This window comes from Platichthys flesus, chromosome 11 (genome assembly GCF_949316205.1).
Source record: "Platichthys flesus chromosome 11, fPlaFle2.1, whole genome shotgun sequence".
NCBI lineage: Eukaryota > Metazoa > Chordata > Actinopteri > Pleuronectiformes > Pleuronectidae > Platichthys > Platichthys flesus.
The window spans coordinates 26,150,653-26,170,918 of NC_084955.1; the positions used below are offsets into that span (position 1 = coordinate 26,150,653).

The 20,266-nt window shown below is 47.0% G+C and overlaps 3 protein-coding genes across 6 annotated transcripts in view; 2 read left to right on the forward strand and 1 right to left on the reverse strand.

The window, feature by feature from the left end:
• col6a4a (collagen, type VI, alpha 4a) overlaps positions 1-1,032 on the reverse strand; it is a 30,720-nt gene extending 29,688 nt beyond the window's left edge. For all 3 annotated transcript variants that reach the window (XM_062398871.1, XM_062398870.1, XM_062398869.1), the window contains exon 1: positions 910-1,032. The gene's annotated coding sequence lies outside the window, so the exon portion shown is untranslated. The remainder of the gene's footprint in view (positions 1-909) is intronic.
• Positions 1,033-6,524: 5,492 nt separating this feature from the next.
• On the forward strand, positions 6,525-8,813 carry rpp25l (ribonuclease P/MRP 25 subunit-like). 2 transcript variants are annotated; one of them, XM_062400118.1, is made up of 2 exons: positions 6,525-6,644; positions 7,545-8,813. In XM_062400118.1, the coding sequence occupies exons 1-2, from the start codon at positions 6,633-6,635 to the stop codon at positions 8,217-8,219; spliced, it is 687 nt and encodes a 228-aa protein (XP_062256102.1). In that variant the 5' UTR covers positions 6,525-6,632; the 3' UTR covers positions 8,220-8,813. The 2 variants fall into 2 exon arrangements, with proteins under 2 accessions (XP_062256102.1, XP_062256101.1); XM_062400117.1 differs by lacking the exon at positions 6,525-6,644 and adding an exon at positions 6,659-7,008.
• Positions 8,814-10,135: 1,322 nt separating this feature from the next.
• On the forward strand, positions 10,136-19,502 carry LOC133964804 (gamma-aminobutyric acid type B receptor subunit 2-like). The gene is made up of 19 exons (XM_062399046.1): positions 10,136-10,384; positions 10,578-10,715; positions 10,862-11,032; positions 11,562-11,663; positions 11,771-11,836; positions 12,103-12,291; positions 12,364-12,603; positions 13,028-13,088; positions 13,204-13,284; positions 13,446-13,596; positions 13,659-13,791; positions 13,982-14,080; positions 14,165-14,281; positions 14,349-14,459; positions 14,544-14,771; positions 14,850-15,005; positions 16,568-16,649; positions 16,776-16,875; positions 18,869-19,502. The coding sequence occupies exons 1-19, from the start codon at positions 10,136-10,138 to the stop codon at positions 19,044-19,046; spliced, it is 2,652 nt and encodes an 883-aa protein (XP_062255030.1). The 3' UTR covers positions 19,047-19,502.
• Positions 19,503-20,266: the final 764 nt, after the last annotated feature.

Genomic DNA, 20,266 nt, shown 5'->3' on the forward strand with positions numbered 1-20,266 from the left:
AAACCATCTGTCCGTGACTCCCTCACACTCGAGGAGGATCAGATACTTGTGAGCAGAAGAAAATCCTGTGAATGTTCAGCACGATAACTTGGAGGAAATCAACCAATCGTACAGAATGAGTGAAGCTGTGGAGCACTAGCATGTTCCCCTGTTCAGACCCTGGAGGAACCCAACCAACCCTCTGCTGATTGAACATACTTGTGGTTTCCCAGAGTTCACAGCGAGCTCCTCCGCACAACAAGTCATGGTCTAATCTTGGTGTCGCAACTCAGACAAAATCTCTCGGGTAGAGTCACAGATTTAGGACTTCAGTTCACAGCGACCACATCAGCGTTAGGCTGTCGCTGATCAGACCAGACCTCCAGAGGATCAGTTGAACACATGAGGAACGCGTTAGGAACATGTGAGGAACACGTCCAGAAATGTCAGTGATCGTCTCTTTGACATGATTTATTTTTGATTTTAAAGTTTCAAAGACTTTCATTTGTGATTCGGCGGCTTGGTCTGTCATCTTGGTCAAATCTCCTGTGAAAATAAAAAACGTTCAGTGAAGATTTAAATCTGCAGGAAATTCCTCATCAAGGACAAAAGCAGAAGAATGTTGGAGGTTCATTTAGTCGGGGAGCAGGACTCCAGCTTCAGCTCCAAAGGAACTTCTGCTCTAAAAGCAGCCAACTCCCCACAGAGCACGATGCTGGAGGTGAGTCCATTACAGACGTGTGCTTACGTGACTGAAGCACCAGAAGAAGAGGAACCTGATCTCCATTGAACACAGGAGCAGTCACTCTGAAGTGAGGAGCTTCAGAGTCAAAGAGCAGCCTCACACAGGAACTCTGAGGATGTTCACAGGACATGTGTGGAAGCAGCTCGGATCAGGGTCAACCATGAAGGGGGGGGGGGGGTTCTTACCTGGTTCAGGCTCAAAGACACTTCAGCAGGACCACAGGGGTGGGGGGGGGGGCCTCAGAGACTCAGAAGATCCTGGATCACAAAACAAAGATGTTAACAACCACACAAACCTTCGATCAAACATCACTAGTACTTCTCAAGTCAGTACTACTCTAACTTCTAGTACTTCTCCAGTCAGTACTCTGACCAGCTCAACACTGATACTCTGAGTACTGCCCTGGACCTGAAGAACCAGCTTCCACAATGAGACTGAGGTCAGAATACTCCTCAGGCCTTAATCTGATTATTGAATTTATTCAGGTTAATGTCAGTATCTTTTCTTAATCTGGTAAATATCAGAATATTAGTTAATATACTCACTGATACTTCTGTCTTTACTTAGACTGCTGTTACTACTAGTAGTACTGTAAATACTGCTAATAGTATTAAATGTGTAAGATGCAGTTTGTACGTTTCAGTGTGAAGCTGGGAGCGTTGCTCTAAACCTCTGAACCATTAGTGTGAGTTTATACAAACTACAGATCATCTTCTGCTCTGAGTCTGAGTCTGAGCCCAGATAAACAGGAAAGCCCCGGTGGTTATCAGCCGCGGTGGGTGAGCGGGTGTGTGGTCTGCTGCTTATAGGACTTCACTAAACAGACTCAACATTTGGTTTGTGCACTTTATAGAATCCCTGTCACACCTGCTCAGCTGCTCCGAGGTGACAAACAGGAAACAGGCCGAGAGAGTTTCTTCTCAATTTGAGAGTTACTGTGCTGAACCAGGGTCAGTGAACGGACCTCAGGACCTTCAGGGTGTGTGGAAATATCTGGAGGGAGCTGCTTCCTGGAACCTCAACCTGATCTTATCATCTGATTGGTTTCCTCCCTCCTCGCTAATGACTGTGCATTTAGAAACTCTGACCAAAAAAGGCCTCAGTTGCTCGCTCTGTCTCCTGGGACACTCGCACGCACACAACACACACACGCACACACACACACTCACAACAGACGCACACATGTACAGCAGATCTATGATACACACAGGAGAAATGATGTTAACATTCCACACAGAAGTATTTAAACAGTTAAACTGATGTTGTCACAGGAAATCGACCCTTTAGTGTCACTGAGTTTTGGATTTTCATGATGATAACATGTAAAGATGATAACATGTAATGTGTAAATCTGTAACACACAGCCAGCAGCTGGAGGTCACCTATCTGTGAACTGATCTACGGACAGAAAACCAATGGACGATGGATTCTCTCTTTGTAAAACTTCAAAGTCAACACCATGAAGCCAGTTTGAGACCTTGCTCCTGTCAGCAGTGAGCTGGAGACCTTGGCTCAGACTCGAGTCCTGAACCCGAGTCCTGAACCCGAGTCCTGAACCCGAGTCCTGAAACCCAGTCCTGAAACCCAGTCCTGAACCCAAGTCCTGAACCCGAGTCCTGCCCCGAGTCCTGAAACCCAGTCCTGACACCTAATCCTGAACCCGAGTCCTGAACCCGAGTCCTGACTCGAGTCCTGGCACGAGTCCGCGCCCTGCACCGTGTGATGAGGACTACAGACTCGGAGGTTTGAATAAGAAACAGATGAGGTGCAGATGGGGGGGGGGGGGGGGTCTCACACTGACATTAAGCAGAGCTGTGGAGTACGGGAGCTCAATAGAAACACAACTAAAACAATAAGAGATTTCAAACTAATCTAAGATGTGACTTCATCTGCAGGTAGAGATTAGTGCGATTAGAGATAAGTTATATACAACTTATATATAATGTTCAACCCAAAACACTCAGAGCAAATAAACACATGCAACACTAATAATGAGAAAACTGATCATTTGGTTTGTGCTGCAGATCAGACAAATTAAATCAAAACAAAAACTATGATCGCTGATTGACAAAACAATCTATATTGTTAATGCTCTGTAACGTTAATGTTTAAAATGTGTTCAAATGAAAAACTTATTATTTCATGTTGTCAAGAGTAATTTCAATAATATAAAGGAGTTTCTGTCTTTTGTCCCATCACTTGTCCAATGTGCCTTATATTATTATCATCATGACTCTTACATTTAATTATTCATATATATTTAAAGACATCTGCAGTTCAAAAAGACAAGCGCTCATAAAATCTTTAGTGCTTATTGAACTTACAAACATCTGGCTTTGATTTGACTCAGGCCTCTTAGAAATGTTCTTGGGTCTGATCCATAACCCGATTGTTCTGAAGAATTTTAAAAACCATATGTTGAATAGTTGGACTCAACATGTGTTTTATATCGAGTCGTTACAAAGCCCTCGTGTGGAGGAGGACGAGTCAAACACGTTCTCACTTATTATGAGGAGCAGTCTGATGGTTTTTCATGATTTCACTCATTCTGCTGCCAGATTATTAAATAAAGTGTCTCAAACATGAAGGTAAGATTGAGAAAGAGGTGCAATAACTTCATGAACTAAATCCACACATTTGTTCAAGCTTCAATATATTAATATTCCTGAAATTACACTGAATATCACTGACTTTTTGTTCAAACTAAAAACAAATGTTTTGAAAGTGTCACCTTGAGATCCAAGAAACTGAGCCGAGTTTTTCACCTTTGTTTTACTTTGAAATTCAAAAGATGAATCAGAACTAAAGCAGCTCTATGGTCCTGGAACTCAACAGCAGAGATCTGAGGTGATGATGAATCCAAAGTTAAAAACTCACTCTGGGTTTGTTGAGACCCGAGTCTCTCATTGAAGAAGCTTGAATAGATATGACAGGATTTCATACTCACTATGATCAATCACATTCTGTTCATGAAAAATTTAAACTATGAGAAATCTGAATATCTTTGAAAGTGCTGATGTCACATTTGAAACACAGCAGGAGAAAAGGATGACTTCAAGATAGTTCACTTTCCTAAGAGCAGCCCATCCCCCAGCAGCTCTGACCTGAAACCAATGAGATTCAATTCAGGCTTGAAAACAAAGTGCAGGTTTGAAGCTGAGCCACCTGCAGAGTGAAGAGTCACTTACCTGTGTCCCGCTCAGCGTCCTCTCTCTCTGCAGCCGACCACACGAGTCCCACGGACATGCAGGGAGGTGCCGGCTGGTTCCAGCAGGAAACACCTCCCAGTCGTCCACTCCAACCAGAGCCCTGCAGCCTGAGGGAGTCCGTCCTCCACAGAGCTGCACTATCCAGAGTTCTCAGGAACACAGGATCTTAATCAGCCACTGCTCCCGGAATGAGCTCCGATGATTCAGGCTGAAGATCTGCAGCTCAGCTTCTCGCTGTTTTTATTCCATGTTCATAAAACTCAGCCACCAGCTAATGTTGGCTTTTAACATGTTACTGATTACACAATAATATAATATAATATAAAGATGGACGACTGGGTGGCTCCAGAAGTCCCCCTGGTGGCTGACTGCAGCATCGGTCATAACCCTCCTCCATGTTAGCAGATGGGACAAGAACCAAACTATAAATGTTTGTAAAGAGTCGCTCTCGTCTCTCTGATGTTTGTTCACGTGTTTCTGACCCGATTGGTTTGAATCAGTTATTTGATATAACAACAGGCGGAGGCGTCATGATTGACAGCTGAATTGAAACTAAGGAAGGACAAATGAACTATAGTTGCAAATTAATGCTATAACTAGAAAAATGATAATATAATACATTTACGGTTTTAAAGTTTCATTTGTGAGGTCATCATCTGTGCGACCCTCGTAAGTTTTGCATTATTTTATTATGAGCATAAAAAATCTGCCAAAAATGAGCTAAACCACATGATAAATATGGGACCACATAAATCATAATAATATCATGACTTTTAGAGTCTGTCCTCGTACACACCGAAGCAATCCCATCCAACTGGGCCAGAACCAAACCCAACGTGTCGGGGGGGAAGTTCAGCTCCATGTAACGAGATTAGCTCGTAGGTATTGTTTTATCAGCATGAATCTGCTGAGTCATCGGTAACTGCAGCCCCGCCTCCACACATGTCGTGGTTTGGTTTGTGTTTGTGAGTCTGTCGACATGGAGCCTCATAACTTCACTGTACTTTTGTGCCTTTTTCATGTCAATAACAATTTACACAAAGATTTTATAAAAGGCCTATGAACAATTATATGGGTATAACTAATTCTTTAGGCCATAATCAAAGGTTAGCCACATAGATGTTAATAGGGATTCTACTACAGTTGTAAAAGTTAAGGAGCCGTTGATAAACTTAGGTCCAGACGTCCTGCAGCTGTAAAGAGAAGTCCAGTGGAGATGATTCCCCAGAGAAGAAGAGCACAGCGTCTGCTGCAGGAGGATTTCACACAACCTGGAGAACCACGAGATGTTCTTACTCACGGTTTGGGACTGTTCCATAGGGCATCATTCAAATATTCATCCTCTCTCTGTCCATTCAACAGCTTCAAATTACTCCAACTGACCGACTGTGTTTCTGTTTTACAGATGTTGAAAAGTTTCCCAGCCTCACCTATAAAACCAGAGAGCAGGGAGTCAACCGTGGGTTCGAGTCCCGACAGATCCATAAAGACATCACAAGAGAGACGGCAGGTTACACAACACGACTGGGAACGTACAGGCAAACACAATTATTCAAACTCACCAAATACAAACTGTAAAACACACAAAGGCTTAATGTGCCAGCTCTCCCTGAGCCCCCGGAGGCCCGTGGGGGGAGTATGTGTGTTGAAGTGTGTGTGTGTGTGTGGGGGGGGGGGGGGAGTGTGTGTGTGTTAGCGTGTGTGTGTGTGTGTGTGTGTGTGGATCCTCTCCTCCAGCTGCTTCTTATCACACACGTCTGAATCTTTCACAAACTGAACTGAGGAAGAACCGACTTCATGTTCCTTTAAGAACTCACAGATCAAACACTTCACACGTGGATCCTTTGATCTTCACCGTCAGTTCTGGCTCCTCCTCCTCTGTCCTCATGTACGACCTGACAACACGTTACTGTATTTATACTTTCATGACGTATAAATTCTGCTGTGGTAATCTCAGTGGATTTGTTTACAGCTCTGGCGTCTGTTTGTAGAAACCTGACTCACACTTCAGGATTCAGGTGAGGGGCGGAGCAGCAGACACACACAGGAAGTGACCTGTTACCTCTGCCGCAGAGGTCATGTGATCATGTTGACATCACCTGACACGTTGTCAGCTCTGATCACCACAAACTCTCTTCACATGTCTGTGTGTGTCAGCACTTCTTCACCAGACATTTGTTTTAGTTTCTTCATGTTTGTGTCCTGTGTTAGAACCCTGGGTTTGCTTCGGTTTCTTTCTTGGAAACCGAAGCAAACTCGTTCAAAAGCTTTGGATCAAGTTAGTAAATGACCTAAGGTCGATGGACGTTTTTAGTTTCATATTTGACATCTTTTTCTTCTTTTTCTTCTTGTTCTTGTTCTTCTTCTTGTTCTTCTTGTTCTTCTTCTTCTTCTTCTTCTTCTTCTTCTTCTTCTTCTTCTTCTTCTTCTTCTTCTTCTTCTTCTTCTCTGAGCAGGCTCACTGCTGCCCCCTGAGGTCGATAGAGTGAAACTCGACATTAAATAGTGTAAAAACCGTTAGAGTCCCAGATTCGTGATGTCAGACGGATAATTACATGTTTAATAAAAATCATTTTTTGCCGCTGCATCGTGTTTTGTGTGACCATCTCATTAAAACGATAGGAAAGCACGACGGTTTACGACAGTGCCCGTTGAGGTCCGGTGCCGTAAAGTTCTTCAAACATGCGGAGTAGCAGACGATGAAGCCTCTGGTGAGATGGAGAAGTTTAATAAGTTATCTGAGTTCATAATGTGACGTGTGGAAACGTGTTCGAGGCTCATCGTGACTCAGCGTGTTTCTGTATCCGGAGCACTAACGGGGCTGGTAGCATGTAGCTTAGCCGCTAACACAGCTAGCGAGGAGTTTAGTGTTGTTATTAAAGTTAGTTTGATCAGTTCAGGGATTAAAGTCTCGTTCGTGTCGAGCATCGAACCGGAACCACTTCCACCGACCTCTCTCTGTCACAAGTGAAACCACAGTCCAACAGAACATTTTAAAACGAGCTCCAGAATCAGATGTTTAAACTGGTGGTTCTGTCTCTCATCCGGACGACAGGGGAGGGACACGGTGACCAGGTGTGAGTCCTGCTGCTCCTCACTAAGCTGTTGAACAGTGTGTCCACTGCTTCTATAGGATTCAAGTGTGTGTTTGTTTAGACGTCACGTGACAAAGTGGATCGTTAATAGTGTAGTGGTCCGCTCCTCCGCTCCTTTCACTGGTTCCCAGTGGCTGCCCGCATCCATTTCAAACCACTAGTACTAGGTACCGTGCTGTGACCGGATCAGGTCCAGTCCACATCCAGGACCTGGTCAAACCTCACAGCCCGTCCACTCCACTCTGCTTCGACCAATCAGCTGCTCCCTCCCAGTGAGGGACAGACTGAAGACACACCTCTTCAGACAATATCTTGAATAAAAGTTTATACTAACAATTGAGTAGCACTTACATGTCCCTGACTCATAGACCTTTGTAGTTTTGCTTTTTGGGGAAATAGAATTTTCTTGATTCTTGTTGTTCTGGTTTGTTCCTCGTGGTTGAGAGTCTCTTTGGATAAAAGCGTCAGCTAGATGAAATGTGATGTAAGAGTAACACGTGTGTTGTGTGTCTGCAGATGGAGAACTACAGTAAAGCTCGAACGTCGGAGCAGCCGTCCGTCTGTCCGTTCCCCGGCCTCCCCCCCGACACGCCAGAGGTCCGGGTCAAAGACGGCAGTAAGATCCGCAACCTGCTGCGCTACGCCCTGAGCCGCATGGAGGCCAAACCCAGAGCAGCCGAAGAGACGGGATCCCCGGCGCCAGAGGAGGGAGGCGTGGCAGTGGAGGGCCAACAGGAAGCACCGGGCCAGCCCCTCTGCAAACACATCATCTTCACGGCGAGTGGTAAGGGCGTCTCCAAAGCCATCACCTGCGCTGAGATCGTAAAGCGGCGCGTGAAGGGGCTCCACCAGCTCACCCGGCTGCTGTACAGCAGCGTGGTTGAGGTGTGGGAGCCGCTGGAGCCCGCCGCCGGCCTCGACAGTCTGACTGTCAACAGGAACCTGCCCGCCATCTGGATCCTCCTCTCCAGAGACCAGCCGGACTGTGGCCAGCCCGGGTACCAGGCACCCGGGCGGTACGACGGCCTGTGGGTTCAGTCTGCAAACAGGGAGGAGGGGGGCGGCCTCCCTGCACAGAGACCAGGACACCGGAGGAAGAGGGGGGGGGGAGGAGGCGGCGAAGGCAGCAGTGGCGGCCGAGGAAAGGGCGCCGGACGTAAGACTGTTCGATCCCGAGATGCAGCGAAATGATGTCGATTTTCAAAAACTGCATGAACAGAAAGACTGAACCGCAGAAGCAGCAGGAAGTGACATCACTGAAGCTTTGTCGGCAGGAAACACGTCTAAGCTACAGGAAGTCGACATGGTCACAAAGAACAGTCAAAGTCTGGTTCAATGAACTCAACGTTTCAGTTGATTATTATTTGATTTGCTCACGGACTTTAATTTGAATGACTTGAGGTCGTTTTGACGCCATTTTTAGTTTCAGAGTTGGAAGAAAGATCGAATTGTGAAGTCTGGGATGTTAAAGCTTTTACTGAGCAGATGGGACGTGAAGCCGTCGCCAGTCACAGTCGACTGATCAAATCCAACTCTGGTGAATTCTCTCCAGGAATCAAGTTGATGAGCTCAAAAATCTCTTAAAGCAGAAATCTGAAAAACATTTCTTGGACCTTCAGCTTTGAGCTGGTGTTTAAAAAGGTTCACATGATGCAGATCGTTGTTAAACTGCTCTAATGGTTTCCTGCCCTGGTTTCCTGTCTGTTGAAATGTCTGTACAGTTACAGACTGTGCCTCTGAAAATAATAAGTTCTGTTTATTAAAGATGTTTTTTTAATCCTGAAATTGTGTCCTGCTGTTATAAATGTTTCTGTCTTCTTCTGGATAACAATTATTTATTTTAGAAAAAACTAAGAATAAGGTGAGTCTGTAGTTAGCAATCTGTAGCAGTGAGCAGTCTGTAGTGAACAATCTGTGGTGAAAAGTCTGTAGTAGTGAACAATCTGTAGTAGTGAACATTCCATGAACAGTTTGTAATAGTGAACAATGTGCAGCAGTCAACATTGTGTAGTAGTGAGCAGTGTGTAGCAGTGAGCAGTCTGTAGTGAACAATCTGTGGTGAAAAGTCTGTCGTAGTGAACAATCTGTAGTAGTGAACAGACTATTGAACCGTCTGTAGTAGTGAACAGTATGTAGTGAACATTCTGTAGTAGTGAACAGTCTGTAGTGAACAGTCTGTAGTGAACATTCTGTAGTAGTGAACAGTCTGTAGTGAACAGTCTGTTGTAGTGAACAGTATGTAGTGAAAAGTCTGTAGTAGTAAGCGGTCTGTAGTGAACAGTCTGTAGTGAACATTCTGTAGTAGTGAACAGTCTGTAGTGAACAGTCTGTAGTGAACAGTGTAGTAGTGAACAGTCTGTAGTAGTGAACAGTCTGTAGTGAACAGTCTGTAGTAGTGAACAGTCTGTAGTGAACAGTCTGTAGTAGTGAACAGTCTGTAGTAGTGAACAGTCTGTAGTGAACAGTCTGTAGTGAACATTCTGTAGTAGTGAACAGTCTGTAGTGAACAGTCTGTAGTAGTGAACAGTCTGTAGTGAACAGTCTGTAGTAGTGAACAGTCTGTAGTGAACAGTCTGTAGTGAACATTCTGTAGTAGTGAACAGTCTGTAGTGAACAGTCTGTAGTAGTGAACAGTCTGTAGTGAACAGTCTGTAGTGAACATTCTGTAGTAGTGAACAGTCTGTAGTGAACAGTCTGTAGCAGTGAACAGTCTGTAGTAGTGAACAGTCTGTAGTAGTGAACAGTCTGTAGTAGTGAACAGTCTGTAGTGAACAGTCTGTAGTAGTGAACATTCTGTAGTGAACAGTCTGTAGTAGTGAACATTCTGTAGTAGTGAACAGTCTGTAGTAGTGAACAGTCTGTAGTGAACAGTCTGTAGCAGTGAACAGTCTGTAGTAGTGAACAGTCTGTAGTAGTGAACAGTCTGTAGTAGTGAACAGTCTGTAGTGAACAGTCTGTAGTAGTGAACATTCTGTAGTAGTGAACAGTCTGTAGTAGTGAACAGTCTGTAGTGAGCGTCTGTGCTGAGGATCCCGTGGCACCTTGATCTCTTTATCTGCTCAGGGAGGATTAGCTTCTGTGCAGCAGGAGGATCAGACCGGTGAACGATGGTGCACGGTGGACGCTCTGAGCTGCTCCTGCTGCTGCTGCTCTGCCGGCTGACGGTCGGCCCGGTGCTGGCTCAGGTCCGCCACCCTCTTCCTGTTCTCTGGATGAGTCCGGTCGGCTCCGGGCAGGGGGGGGGGAACCTGACGGCCGGACTGGGTGCAGCCGTCACCTTGGCTCTGCAGGACCTGAAGAAACAACCACCGCCCCTGGGAAACTATGATCTTCAGCTCCAGCTGCTGGACTCACAGGTGGGTCTCAGACCTGTGGACTCACTGACGGACACTTAACCGTCACTAGCAGATATTCACCATCTTATCCTATAATATAAAACATGTCCCGTCAGCCTACATGGAAGAGGTGGGGTTATGAGCTGTACCGCATCCAGCCACCAGGGGGTGAGATAGATTCTGTCATGTCATCTGTTGTGTGTCCGCTCTGCAGTGCGATCCTGCGGAATCGCTTAAAGCTTTGTTCGACGCAATGTGGGCGGGGCCAAAGTACCTGATGGTGGTTGGAGGGGTGTGTCCAGAGGTGACGTCACTGATCGCTCGCTCGCTGCCTGCTCTCAACCTGGTGCAGGTACGTTCACACCTCAGGTGCTACAGGAGGACACAGTGACTAGGACTCACTAGACTTTGTAGATCTCAAGTCTGTTGTTCATGTGAAACTGCATCAGCTGCTGCTGTGGTCTTCACCACAGTGTTGTGTGTCCTCGGACGCTCCAGGTGTCGTTTGCGGCGGCGTCCCCCGGCCTGGCCAACAGGAAGTGGTACGGGAACCTGTTCAGCACGATGCCGCCCGACCGAGCTGTGAACCAGGCCACGGTCAAACTGCTGCAGCGCCACCACTGGACCAGAGTCGGCATCGTCACGCAGGAAACAACCAGACTCTCACAGGTGATGATGATGGTGACCTCTTGACCTTTCATCTGACTTCATCAGGTCACTACTCCTGCACCTTTATGACCCTTTACAAAAGACTAACTGTGCATAGACCCATGCTTTGTCATTAAATCATCGTAGCAAGACTCCATCACCTCAGGGTGAATCTACACTCACACACTTCTGATTCCAACACAAAGTTTCCTCTGCTCACCAAGAGGCCACGTGCACGCTCACCAAGAGGCCACGTGCACGCTCACCAAGAGGCCACGTGCACGCTCCCCTGTCATCGGCCTCCAAACTGCTGAGGTGCTCCCCCCCCACATGAGGAGCCGCCCACCTTTGATTAGATGATTCTTTCTCACATGTAGATGTAACCTGTGGACTGCATCGAGGCTGCAGGGGCCCAGAGGGTTTGAAACACTAGGTGGCGTAATGAGTCAACACATAAACACCCACATGTCTGATCGGTCACATTTAGGTTTCAGCTCCGTGAAGAATCTGTGAAATGACTCAATATCCGTCCACATTGATAAATCTCCAGATGAAGAAGGATCTGGTGCGACAGCTGCTGAAGGTCAAAGTTCAGCCTGTTTCCACGGAGCCCGTCCATGAGGACGTCTGCAGCAGCCTGAAGAGCCTGAAGGTCAGGAGCAAACATCTCACTGCAGTGTTGTTCAGTGAAGATTGAACTGATGAACTTCCATGTGACAGATTCAGGACTGAACTGTTTGCTGATGTGTGTTGTTGCAGGATCTCGACGTTCGGATCATCATCGCTCAGTTTGAAGAAGATTCTGTGTCGGAGGTTTTCTGCTGTGTGAGTTCAGACGTCTGATCGATGGAAACACAAACCAGTGGAAGGAAACTGTCTGAGAGAAGAGCTCATTAAAGTTTGCTTCTGGTTGAGGGTTTGTTTCCCTCTGTGTTTAACAGCGTGAGATTTGATGCTTTCCATCATTCTCACTAGTTTCTCACAGAAAACTCTCGTGACCAGAGGACGGATGTTATTGAGTGTGTGCAGCTTGATTGGATTTGACTTGGAGGAGCTGTGAGTCCAGTTGTGTGTTTCTCTGTGACCTCCAGGCGTACAGGCTGAACCTGTTTGGGTCTCGTTACCAGTGGATCGTTGTTGATGGAGGAACCGGCGGGTGGAGGCCGGGGGGGGAGGTCTCTGGCTGCACGAGCTCCAGCGTCCTGACCGCTGCAGACGGATCCATCAGGCTGCAGATCAGACAGATCAGCAACAGCAACACACCCGGAGTCTCTGGACGGGTCAGGAAGTCAAGATGATGAGACGGAGCACTTTGATTGGGCCGTGTTGTAACCGTGACCTTTGACCCGCAGACGGCTCAGAGCTACCAGGACGCCTACCTCCATCAGCTGATCCAGGAGGGGGCCCCGCCCAGCGCCCTCCATGCCTTCGCCTACGACACCGTGTGGGTGGCGGCCTCCGCTCTGGCTCAGGTGATGGAGGCCGTGAAGCACCGAGAGAAGTACGGCAGCAGGAACGTGACGGTCAGCGAGGTGGAGGTGCAGAAGAAGCTTCTGGAGGCCGTGAAGAAAACACAGTTTGAAGGCGTCACGGTGAGAAACTGTGACCTCTGACCCCTGAAGGGAGAATATAAAGATACATTCAGAGAGAAAAGATCACCTGTGTGGTCGTGTTACTGTAACCCACTGTATACTAATACTGTCAGTACTCGTCTTGTTACTAGTACTCAGTACTGGTACTTTAACCATTACTAGTACCAAGCCAGCACTAGTACTAGTATTGATGCTTTAACTGGGACTTGTACTAATATTTGTGATGATATTTGTACTGCAACTACACTGGTACCAATACCGGTACTTACCGGAACTAGTCAAGATACTGTAAGTGGTACTGGTACCAGTACTGCAGGTTTGTACTTTAACTGGTACTTTTTAAATGTATATGCAGTAGATTTATATGAATGAGCTGTTTGACATGGATGTGTAGATTGACACGGCTCATGTGTTTTTTTTTCAGGGACCAGTTTTCTTCAGAAACGGAGAAAGACCGACGACCATCGAACTGATTCAGTTCCAAGGTGAAGAAACAAGTTCCTGCTCAGTGGTTAGGGTTAGGGGTTGACTGACATCATCACATCATCACATCCAGCTCATGTACAGTGTGTGTGTGTGTGTGTGTGTGTGTGTGAGCAGGCAGCAGGGGTGTGTTGGTGGGTGAGTTCAGTTCAGAAACACAACAGCTCCACCTGAGGAACCACCTTCTTAAGTTCAAAGGTCAGAAAGTCATTTTATTTTGAAAGCTGCTTTCTCGCTGTTTCACCTTAATTCAAGTTCAATTGAATGAGTTTCTAGATTTGATTTCCAGTCTTTTTTTCATTAGAATGAATGAAATGAAAACAACTGAATGGTTTCACAGAGGTGTTGTTGTCCTGCAGGTGGAGGACCAGCCCGGGATCAGACCCTGGTGCGTCCGCAGCGCCGTCACGTGAAGCTTCTTCTGTACGCCATCGTGTCCTCGGCTGCAGCTGTGACCATCTTCATCGCCCTGATACTCCTCGTCTTCATCATCTTCCACCGCAATCACTGGTACGTCTGCACGTTCACATCTGGGTCGCCTGTCGCACGCTGAGCTGTGACTCCTCCTCCAGGCTGCTGAGGTCCGGCAGCGTGTCCCAGGACCAGCTGCTCCTGCTGGGCGTCCTCCTGTCCTCCTCCTCCGTCCTGGTCTCTGGTCTGGACGGAGCCTCGATGTCCGACAGGACGTTTCAGATTCTCTGTTCTGTGAGTTTGAAGAATGAAAAGATCCTGTCAGGTACAGAGGGGTTTGTAAACAGCGCTCGTCCTGAGTCCCAGTGGGTCAGTGAGATGACGACTGTTCACAGTCCTCAGGTCAGATCTCAGCAGGAGACTGACGTTGTCAAGATGATTTAAAGATGTACACAGGAAAGCTTCAGTGTTCTTCCTGCTGCAGGCTGGTGTGTGGACTCTGTGTGTGGGTCACACTGTGTCCTTCACCGGGCTCCTCGTCAGAACATGGACTCTCTATTCTCTGGGCCCAGTCGAGCTGAAGGTACGACTCCTCTCCTTCGACTGCTCAAACCCAATGTTGTGATTGACTCTGAGGAAAGTCTCATTGTGTCCTGATCATCGACAGCAGCCGAGTCGCTGCAGCCGCCTCCTGCTCGGGACGCTCCTGATGGACCTGCTGGTTCTGACCTCCTGGCAGATTCTGGACCCGCTCAGACGGGGGGTGCTGCAGCATCCCCTAGAGGTGACCACGGTTTGTCATCATAGACACCATGTGTTCTGATCCCACCTGACCCTCTCTTTGTTTGCAGACGGACCCGTCGGACCAGGACGTCCTGGTTCAGCCGTTCTCTGAACACTGCAGCTGCAGCCACATGGAGCTGTGGCTAACGGCTGTTTACGGATACAGAGGCCCCCTGCTGGTCAGCGCTGACTCTACAGGCGGGGGCTGTGGGTTCGGTGTCTTTAAATGAAGTAACAAACCGGAGCCTTGTTTCTTTCCTCAGGGTCTGGGGTGTTTCCTGGCCTGGAACATCAGGTCGGTGCAGACGGACCATCCGGCTGTCAGCGGTCAGCGTCTGGCGCTGAGCATGTCTGCAGTGACGGTGTTCAGTGGGTCGGGGGTGTTGGGGTCACTGCTGACCTCCCACAATCCTCCTCTTCACTTCTGTCTGAGCAGCGTGCTCATCCTCTGCTGTAACATCTGCATCCTGATTGGCCTGTTCGGACCGACGGTCAGCGGCTCGGCTTCACGTTCATGTTCAAACCCTGAGAACTCCCTGACTGACGGAGAGGGTTCCATGTGTCTGCAGATCGAACACGTGAGGCTGAGCAGCAGCAGAGCGCCGCCGCCGTGTGAGCTGCAGGTCGAGGCGGCAGAGGAGGAAGAGGAGGAGGAGGAAGAGGAGGAGGAAGAGGAGGAGCAGCTGAGCAGGTTGAACCGATGGCTGAAGAGTCGAACGGCACAGGTGAGGAACGTCAGAGGAACCTTCAGGACTGATTCTGTTCATCAGGTTCTTCATGTCTCCAGAAGCTTCAGGTGCTCAGGTCGAGCTCCCAGAGGTGGGACCAAGTCATTTTTTTGCAAGTCCCAAGTAAGTCTCAAGTCTTTGCCCTCAAGTCCCGAGTCAAGTCCCAAGTCAAGACAGGCAAGTCTCAAGTCAAGTCCAAGTCCTGCAGTTTGAGTTTCGAGTCTTTTCGAGTCCTTTTGATCACTGAGTAATAATATATTTACACAGATCATGTATGCTTTTAAAATCTGTATTTATTTATTAAAACAAGTGCAATTGAAATTACAGAAAAAAATTGTGCCAACATTGCACTTCCCTATTGCACTATTAACCAGTCATTTTTAACATTTAACTCATATTTTGCAAGAATATTCTTCATTTTAAACCACTCCTACAGAATGAACACATTTGAAAAAACAAGTGCAACTGTAATTATTTGTACAAAAGTGCTAACAACATTGTCCTGTCCTGTGTTTATCTCACGTCATATTGTCTGTGTGTGTGTGTACATGTGAGAAACATAACAAATACTTGAACATAACAATGAACAGGGTTGTGCTTTTTATATGTCAGGGCCCTATGCTGCATTGCATTTGCAAAAGACCACATTGGCCAAAGGTCTGTCAGTCATTTGTGCACGATGGGGACGTAGTATGATTCCACCAATTGCCGCTGCGAGCCATTTTGGTGCCCTAAGCATAACTCCTCTATGATTACGTTAAATAATCATCAATAAGTACAAACAAGAATAGTCAATCTTCTTTAACTTTTTTTTTGAGCAATTTAATATATCTCTTGTTCTGCCTTTTTTGTGATATACATGTCTAAAAGGTACCTAATATTTCTATACTGAAATAATATCGGCATTATAATTGTAAGCTAATTTATTTAATGACGTTATTGTTGAGGGTTGATTTGTATTTCCGGTTTTAAGTGGGTTGTTGGTAGTGACTCTTATTTTGAAAGGGGGTTTTAAAGGAAGTGGGTGCTGTGATGAGTGAAGTTGTAAAATGAACGGAGAATAAGGACTTGGTGCCCAACGCACAGCGCGTAGTGGGCGTTTTGGGAGCGGGCACTGCACACACACACACAGACGCACACAAACACGATGAAAGATACAGAGCGCTCCTTAATAACATACTTTTGAATCTTTGTGTTTTGGGGAAAATAGCAAGTCTTATCAAGTCAAACGGCTCAAGTCCAAGTGAAGTCACGAGTCATTGATGTTGAAGTCCAAGTCGAGTTGCAAGTCTCTTTACAGTTTGTCAAGTCGAGTCTAAAGTCATCAAATTCATGACTCGAGTCTGACTCGAGTCCAAGTCATGTGACTCGAGTCCACACCTCTGCGAGCTCCAGAGACAATCCCTCAGATTGACTCTGTCTTTACATCTCATATCCAAACCGTCAAAGGTCAAAACACTTCTGATCATCATTTGATGCCACGAGGAGCAGAAGCTGCATCGTGGAACCTGAAAGCTCCTCGTTCTTCACCGTTCTTCTGTTTGTCGTCTCCACTGCAGCTCGATGCAGAAATAGAAACCATCACCATGCAGCTGTCCTCAGAGTCCGAGGTCCTCCATCATGTGACGAGGTCCAACAACGGTAACCACACACAAGACACAACTACACAACACATTGAAGCTGCAGCCGCTCCTCCTCCTCCTCCTCCTCCTCCTCAGTGGGGGCTTGTTTCCTTCATGTCTTCACTGTTTGTTCTTCCTCCTGAAGCTGAGCTCAGATCTGTGAGCTGGAAAACCGAAGCTCGTGGTGACGACAGGAACCCGGAGAAGAAGCTGTCGAGTCCGGAGGACGTCAACGCTCCTGAGCTGTGAGTTCAGAACAGAGGTGCTCCCTGATTGGTCTGATGATGTCACAAGGACAGAGGTGATGGTTTTGTATGAGAAGCAGCTAGCTCCTTGTTCTCAGGTGGACACATGACCTCTGGCGTCCTGACCATCAAACTCGTTTTCATCCAAATGCTGAGCTCACAGATTGGTGTCCTTTGTTCTGTCGGCTGAAGAGTTTGATTCTGATGAGACGATGAGTCGATGAGTCGATGAGTCGATGAGTCGATGAGACGATGAGTCGATGAGTCGATGAGACGATGAGTCGATGAGACGATGAGTCGATGAGACGATGAGACGATGAGTCGATGAGACGATGAGTCGATGAGTCGATGAGTCGATGAGACGATGAGACGATGAGTCGATGAGACGATGAGTCGATGAGTCGATGAGTCGATGAGACGATGAGTCGATGAGTCGATGAGACGATGAGACGATGAGACGATGAGTCGATGAGACGATGACTCGATGAGTCGATGAGTCGATGAGTCGATGAGTCGATGAGTCGATGAGACGATGAGACGATGAGACGATGAGTCGATGAGACGATGAGTCGATGAGTCGATGAGACGATGAGTCGATGAGTCGATGAGACGATGAGTCGATGAGACGATGAGACGATGAGACGATGAGACGATGAGACGATGAGTCGATGAGACGATGAGACGATGAGACGATGAGTCGATGAGTCGATGAGACGATGAGTCGATGAGTCGATGAGTCGATGAGTCGATGAGACGATGAGACGATGAGACGATGAGACGATGAGTCGATGAGACGATGAGTCGATGAGTCGATGAGTCGATACGATGAGACGATGAGACGATGAGTCGATGAGTCGATGAGTCGATGAGACGATGAGTCGATGAGTCGATGAGACGATGAGACGATGAGACGATGAGACGATGAGTCGATGAGACGATGAGTCGATGAGTCGATGAGTCGATGAGTCGATGAGACGATGACTCGATGAGTCGATGAGACGATGAGTCGATGAGTCGATGAGTCGATGAGTCGATGAGACGATGAGACGATGAGACGATGAGACGATGAGACGATGAGACGATGAGACGATGAGTCGATGAGACGATGAGACGATGAGACGATGAGTCGATGAGACGATGAGTCGATGAGTCGATGAGACGATGAGACGATGTCGCGATGAGACGATGAGTCGATGAGACGATGAGTCGATGAGTCGATGAGTCGATGAGTCGATGAGACGATGAGTCGATGAGTCGATGAGACGATGAGACGATGAGACGATGAGACGATGAGTCGATGAGTCGATGAGTCGATGAGACGATGAGACGATGAGTCGATGAGTCGATGAGTCGATGAGTCGATGAGTCGATGAGACGATGAGACGATGAGTCGATGAGACGATGAGTCGATGAGTCGATGAGACGATGAGTCGATGAGACGATGAGACGATGAGACGATGAGTCGATGAGACGATGAGTCGATGAGTCGATGAGACGATGAGACGATGTCGCGATGAGACGATGAGACGATGAGTCGATGAGACGATGAGTCGATGAGACGATGAGACGATGAGACGATGAGACGATGAGTCGATGAGTCGATGAGTCGATGAGACGATGAGACGATGAGACGATGAGACGATGAGTCGATGAGTCGATGAGTCGATGAGACGATGAGACGATGAGTCGATGAGTCGATGAGTCGATGAGTCGATGAGTCGATGAGACGATGAGACGATGAGTCGATGAGACGATGAGTCGATGAGTCGATGAGACGATGAGTCGATGAGTCGATGAGTCGATGAGACGATGAGTCGATGAGTCGATGAGACGATGAGTCGATGAGACGATGAGACGATGAGACGATGAGACGATGAGTCGATGAGTCGATGAGTCGATGAGACGATGAGTCGATGAGTCGATGAGTCGATGAGTCGATGAGACGATGAGTCGATGATGTGATCACTTTCTCTTTGTGTCTGATTTCTCTCAGCGTCCGGCGCCGTGTGTCTGTGCAGCTGCCGATCCTCCATCACTCCTACCTGCCCGTCATCGGGGGCGTTCCCTCCAGCAGCTCCAGTCTGTTCGGCAGCCGGGAGGACATCGCTCACCAGGACGCCATCGTGACCACGATAACATCCTGTCCCCCGGGCGGCACATGTTACTGCTGAGCCAATCAGACGACAGCAGTGACCTGAAGCTGCAGACTGACAACTCAAGACACTTTATATTTATTATTATACATGACTCATCGATCTGATGATCTCATTGGTCTTATGTTCTCATTGGTGTGATGTTCTCATTGGTCTGATGTTCTCATTGGTCTGATGATGTCATTGGTCTGATGATCTCATTGGTCTGATGATCTCATTGGTCTTATGTTCTCATTGGTTTGATGTTCTCATTGGTCTTATGTTCTCATTGGTCTGATGATGTCATTGGTCTGATGATGTCATTGGTTTGATGTTCTCATTGGTCGGATGTTCTCATTGGTCTGATGTTCTCATTGATCTGATGATCTCATTTGTCTGATGTTCTCATTGGTTTGATGTTCTCATTGGTCTTATGTTCTCATTGGTCTGATGATGTCATTGGTCTGATGATGTCATTGGTTTGATGTTCTCATTGGTCGGATGTTCTCATTGGTCTGATGTTCTCATTGATCTGATGATCTCATTTGTCTGATGTTCTCATTGGTTTGATGTTCTCATTGGTCTTATGTTCTCATTGGTCTGATGATGTCATTGGTCTGATGATGTCATTGGTTTGATGTTCTCATTGGTCTGATGTTCTCATTGATCTGATGATCTCATTTGTCTGATGTTCTCATTGGTTTGATGTTCTCCTTGGTCTAATGTTCTCATTGGTCTTGCCTCTTCCTGCTCTGTGGTGGTTTTTCTCTGTTTCCTTTCATCACGATCGTTTGTGCTCGAGAACAAACGGCTGCTTGAAGCTGTGTAATCAGTTGTGATGATGCCTGCAGAGATTATGTCACCACACTGGACGATTCATCCACTTGTTACACAAAGATTATGTAATTCAGCCGAATGTTTGTCCACATGGATCAGAGAAAAAACTCATTTTGTGTTTGAATCTAAAAAACGATTCATGTCTCAACTGGACCTGAATCGTTTTTAACAGAACTTTGACAAAACTATTCTCTCAAACAAAGTTACTCCTGCAGAGGTCACAGTCCCACTGAGACAAACTGAGAGACACTGAGACAGATCTTCAAATGTCCCACGTCTTCAGCAGCTGCTCTGACCACACGATTCTCCTCTGGAGGAACGATTAAGATTAAGAGATTAAGATGCATTCATTAGTCCCAAACACAGACACACTCAAGCAGGTAGGGAAATGTAACCTCTGCTTTTGACCCATCTGGTGCAGG